Here is a 6,000-nt window from a genome sequence, read left to right as displayed (position 1 = left end):
CTTGCATTTTTCAGTGTTAAACACCATCAGGTTCTCATCCACCCATTTGCTGAGCCTTTCCAGGTCAGCTTGGATTGCCCTCCTGTCTTCAGGTGCAAATGCTTTGCCCAAACTTTGGTGTCATCGGCAAACTTGGCCGCTAAAATTTCCTATGTTCTACCTCTGCCAAGTTAAGTGTAGAAAACAGCTGAAAGATGCAAGAGTAATGATCCTAATCTCTTAGGCCCCCTTTACACATGCGGTAAAAGTACAATTGGATGGGGCTGGACTCGATGATCCTTCAGGGTCCCTTCCGGCCCAAATGTCTATGAAATCTATGGATCTAATACATGATCCACACAATCGCACCACACATGCGTGGCAGGAGGCATGATTTTGAGATTGCACATTAGATCCAATCATGCCTTACTGCTGATCCTTGGCTCCCCTTGTACTGGCAAGAAGCAGGCTCTCACAGCTAGGAGCCCTCTTTGTTGAGGGGGCTCCCAGCTCCAGGGGTCATGTGCAGCTAGGACCAAGAATTCAGCCTCTGACAGGACTCTTGGTCCTGCACCTGACTGGGCTCTCAGTCCCAGGTGCACCACACATGCAGCCAGGACGGAGAGTCCCACACCTGTTGACAAAGCCAGGACCAAGAGCCCTGCCAGGTGCAGGACTCCAAGGTCTAGTTGCACATGTGGGCTCAGAAGATTCAAGCACCCTTGAGCCTTAGGGATCACACCAACTGTGGACTACGGTTTTCACACTGCGCATGGTGCACTCTTGTGGTTGGGAGCCCCATCAGCTGACACATGCAAATTAAACAATGTCTAGCCTAAACCTACTCTCAAACAACTTATGTCCATTATTCCTTGTTACTCTGGGAGGTGCTTGGGGGAACAGGGTCTCCCCCATTCCCCGCTGGTCCCCCCTGGTAAGTTTATAGACAGCCACCAGGTCTCCTCTGAGCCTTCTCTTTTGAAGGCTGAACAGGTTCAGGTCCTGTAGCCTCTCGTTGTAGGGTCTGCCCTGCTGTCCCTGGATCATGCGAGTGGCCCTCCTCTGGACCCTCTTGATGCTGGCCACGTCCCTCCTGAAGTGGGGCACCCAGAACTGGATGCAGTACTCCAGCTGTGGCCTCACCAGTCTCACACAGAGGGGGAGGATCACCTCCTTGGACCTGCTCATGATGCATTTGTGGATGCATGACAAGTTGCAGTTAGCCTTACTGACTGCGTCCTCACATTGGCGGCCCATGCTCATTTTGGAATCAGTAACAACTCCAAGATCCCTTTCTGTCACTGTGCTGACAAGAAGGGAGTTTCCCAGCCTATAGGTATGCTGCTGGTTCTTACTGCCCAAGTGCAGTACCCTGCACTTGTCAGTATTGAATCCCATCCTAGTCTCATTTACCCACCCCTGTAACCTGTCCAGGTCCAGTTGTATCCTGTCCCTAACTTCTAATGTGACCACCTCGCCCCACAGTCAGACTGATCACCATATTTGGGGTCAGGAAAGAATTTTACCCCATGGTCAGACTGATGTGGATTGAGAGGGTTTTTGCCTTCTTCTGTACTGCGGGATGTGTCCCTCTACCTCAGATCTCCTAAGACTATATTGACAACCTTTTATTAAAGCAGACCATTGGCTGCCATAGTTCCCATGCTTTACCTGTGGCAGGTTAGGGTGCTATGCCCGTCTTGTGTCAGGATTAATGGTAGTTTTATGTAGAGTTTGGATTATGGATTAGGAAGGTTTGGGTAGGGATTGTGCTGCCTCAAGCAGGGACTGAATTAGATGCCTTCTGGAGGTCCCTTCCAGCCCTACTTGTCTATGATTCTATGAAATCATTTGGGCCTAAATGTCTGAAGCTTCCTCTAAGTCTATTTTTGGTATCTAAATAAACGTGCACCAAGGATCCATCTTTTAAACACTTCCCCCATCATAAAGATGAAGGTCTGAAGGGCAGGGCAGGGTAACAGCTGCATGATTTCTCCCTCCTTGAGGACAATGTGAAGAAAATGTCATTTAACTAGCCCATAAACTTCTTCCTTGTCCAGGCCCCCTCCTTATAACTTCTCTTTGCATGCATTCTTCTACCCAAGAAAGCTTTTTGGAATGTCCAAGATAACTATGTTAGGATCTTGACATGGAAAGGATTCTCCATGCCCAGACTATTGGGGCACAATCAGTCCCTTCATTTGACTAATGCCACAAATTCTCAGGGCATAGGTTGTAGCCACGCTGATTTAAAGACATAGGCAGACAAGGTTCTTTGGGTAAATCTGGTACCTTTTATTAGACCAACCTGATATCAGATTTACCCAAAGAACCCCATCTACATAAATTCTCAGGAAGATAGATGCCCAGACAACTATCCTGAATGAGGCTGAAGTATCACAGTTATTTATGGATAAAGGCAAGGGAGGATATAAACAACTGCTTTTAAAGAGATTTTCCCATTGATTTCAATTGGGCCTTTATATAGAACTTGATTACCTTGGTAAGGAAAAAATGTCACGTGCAATCAGGTTGTAACTATCAGTGCTAATGGACATCTCCGAACTAAGTTGTGAGACTAGTGTAAACCAAAACTGCCTTATAATTTATTACCTCCACTGGAGCAGTCAGTATTCCAAGACCAAGGTTTTCAGACATTACAAAGGCACTGGCTACCCACGAAGTGATGGTATCAGGTACAGTTACTTCCATTGTGATGTCTTTGCTGGATCTAATAACAGGAAGATCACCACAATTTTAAAAGCAATAATTAATTTCTCATTTAAAAAAAGTATTTAAAATATGTCAGAAATATAGCTCAAACTCATAACAGGAAAGGGTTTTTTTATGTTTTTCATTTCTTGTCTCTTTTAAAAATGTGTTAGGGCACAAATGTAATAATCAAAATGAATTATATATAATTCAGTTTAAAATAATGCCTTCTTCCATATCCTGTAAAAATACTCTTTACTCACTGGCTGTTTTCCTAAACCTCCAGACACTGTTGTCTGGATGATTACAATAAATACAGTGTATTGAAACTTAGATTGTGCTGCCAATTAGGCAACATATGATGATTTTGGGGTTAAGACTTTGGACAAATGCACAGTAGAATGTGATTTACTTTCTGGGCCTACCACAGATTTATTGCGTTGTAAGAGAAAAGTCACTCACTGTCTCTGTATCTCAGTTTCTGCACAGGGACATTTATATAGATTATAACCCATTCATGCAGGGATACTCTCTTAAAATGCATTTGGATAATGCAGGTCTTGGTGGGCTTTCACAGTCTTAGCTGTGGCCTCTAGATGGTACTGCAATATAACTAATTTTTATAACTCATTTTTATCTAGAACTCCTCTTCGGCATTCCATGCAAAACACTGTCTAAAATGTAGCAGAAGAAAAGTACAAATATATGCCCAAAGTCCACTTTAATATGTGTAACTATAACTCAATTTTCTTCAAAGGTTTTACCTAGTGTTAGAGTCAATCCAAAGCCAAGTCTCTGGAAAATACATCCTTACACGTGGATAACTGGGAGGAGACGGTCTTACTGGAAAATGTGTCTCTGTGTCAGAATCCATGAAGGTTAATATGTCATCATCTACAAAATGAAAATGAGTATCCAACAGTAGAAAATTCTACATAGCAAAAAACAACCAAATTAGCATTGTTTGGTGGGTGTATAATTATTTAGAATTTTGCAATATACTTGGTAACAGTATTACAAAATAGCATAAACTAATTTTAGACTACTGCACTGTTATTTTTACTTCAAAAGCAATTTTAAGATCTTTATGATTTTTTTAGAAATAATCATACTCACCATATGATTCTATGGAGGTCAGAGGCTGATGAGTCAGTGACATTTAAAACTGAGGCAAGTTGCAAATGTCTCACAAACTAAGGCCCTTAATGGACTTTGAGATGCCAAGATATCAGCAGAGAGAAAAAATTTCAAAATAGTCCAAATCGTATTTCCAAAAGAACCCAAATCAGTTGGAAGCCTTAGTCCCAATTAAAGCCAATTGATTTAAGCCCCTTTGCAACTTGTATCACATCTTTCTATCAATATGTCTCAAAACATTGTAGGGTTTAATCTTTAAAGCCTTATTCATGAGAGCAGCCGACAGGCATGAAGTCTATAGGACTTTTTACAAAGATTAGGGCTACTAGTGTGAGCAGGACCACACTCTTAAGATCTAATCTTGAGCCTCAAGTCAGACATAACTAGCCAGTCAAAGTAAAAAAAATCCTTCTGTGCAGGCTGCAAGAGGGATGTAGAGCAGGGGTGGGCAAAACGGCAGATCCAGCCAGCAGCTGGACTCCATTTCCCAGCATGCCCTGCCCACGTTGCTGCAGCCAGTTTCCATGGAGACTCCAGCAGCAGAAGCACCATGACAGGGTTGGCCCATGATTTCCGGGCCCAGGCCCATGATTTCCATGAGACCAGGCCCAGCAGCACTGGCAGGGCGTGTGGCAGGGTGGGGAGCTGCTCCGGGGCTGGGATCTTGCGGTGGTCACAACATGGTATGGAGCCAGGGCTAAGCCACAATCTGCTACCTGCATGGTCCTGCCTGGGGCGTGCGGGCAGCAAATTGTAGTTCTGCCCTGACTCCAGACTACATTGTCACCACAAGATCCTGGTCCCAGAACCACTCCCTGTCCAGCCGTGGGCCCTGCCAGCACTGCTGGAGCCACTCTCCATGGAAACCCTGGCCCTGCACTGTCACGGCTCTGCTGCACCTGGGGTCTTCATGGAAACCAGCTACAGTGACATGGGCAGGGCTTTCTGGGAAATGGAGTACACCACGGGCCTGATCCAGCCCACAGCCCAGACTTTGCCTAGCGAGACTGTAGAGACTTCTTCTGTCTCTATAAAATACGCTTATGCACTCACACTTACACATTAGATGGATGACAGGATGCTTTCTTCACTGAGCTCACAAAGACTGAGACCTGCCTTCAGTGCATCCTATTATATTTAACTAAATCACAGTAGTTCCAAAGTGGAGACCTGCTCCAACTATACGAGAAGGGATAAATTTGGAATATGTATTTTAGAAATTTGTCTTCAAGCTCAAATCAGTCTTTTGGCACCTCCACCAATAATGACATACTTGCAGTTATTCAGCTACGTACTACAAAGATAAAAATATATTCTGTAAGCCGAACTCACCTTAAATTCACAGGGTTAAATATAACCCTACAGATTTTTAAGGAGTTATTTTGTGTTTGCCCTGGCGTAACTAACCAGAACTTGGCCTCCTTTGCTTATCTTTAACTCTCCAAATGTTAAAGACTGCAGTGGTTTGGTTATGTCTGTGTATACAACTTACAGAGAAAAGGATCCTCATCTTCAGCAAGGTTTGCATCAGTTAATACCCAGAGGTTGCATTTCTAAATAAAATATGTAAAACGTATTTCAGTCCAGGGCACATGCAATGCTTGTCTATTTTCTCTTTCATATATTAAGAAAATGAAAGTCCATTTTAACAAATTTCCTACACAAGCTTAGCCAGAATTGTACATAACCCAACATGTTTTCTAAATAAGAATCTTTTCAGCACTATTAGATACTGGTTTGGGCACAATTTTTTATCTTTATGGGGGAAAAAAAATCACGTAGTCTTCAATATCCATAACAGATTGTCATGCATTTCATATGCTTTTGTTCCAAGATTTGTACATGATTAACATATTCAGTATTGCCCACTAAAATTCTATGACTACTTTAATTTTTAGAGTTTTATAAAATATTTCTTAATTCCCCCCAAGCTGATGCTCTCTTGATAAAGACAATATTAACTACAGAACAGCACACTGTCTCAGACTTTATTGGAGGTGTTGATTTCATTTTCTTTCAGCAGGCAATCTACAAATAAATAAGAAAAACCCTCAGTCTCTAAATTTAAGTTTTACCTGAAAGACACGGAAGGGACTTCTAACTGAGGCAAAGAATTGCTTTGTGTTGTACAAATGTAATTCATGGAGCACCTAAGAAAACAAAAATGAAATA

The 6,000-nt window shown here is 42.7% G+C and overlaps 1 protein-coding gene across 1 annotated transcript in view; it reads right to left on the bottom strand.

The window, feature by feature from the left end:
• Positions 1-6,000, bottom strand: part of CD109 (CD109 molecule) — a 106,885-nt gene that overhangs the window by 37,752 nt on the left and 63,133 nt on the right. Inside the window, exons 16-19 of the mRNA XM_019538158.1 lie at positions 5,904-5,978; positions 5,321-5,381; positions 3,456-3,585; positions 2,593-2,710 (exon numbers count right to left, since the gene is read on the bottom strand). Of these exons, the coding sequence (XP_019393703.1) occupies positions 2,593-2,710; positions 3,456-3,585; positions 5,321-5,381; positions 5,904-5,978 (384 nt within the window). The remainder of the gene's footprint in view (positions 1-2,592; positions 2,711-3,455; positions 3,586-5,320; positions 5,382-5,903; positions 5,979-6,000) is intronic.

This window comes from Crocodylus porosus, unplaced genomic scaffold (genome assembly GCF_001723895.1).
Source record: "Crocodylus porosus isolate Cpor-Errol unplaced genomic scaffold, CroPor_comp1, whole genome shotgun sequence".
NCBI classification, from domain to species: Eukaryota; Metazoa; Chordata; order Crocodylia; family Crocodylidae; genus Crocodylus; species Crocodylus porosus.
The sequence above is the reverse complement of the archived record's forward strand: the minus strand, read 5'-3'. Positions and strand labels throughout refer to the sequence as shown.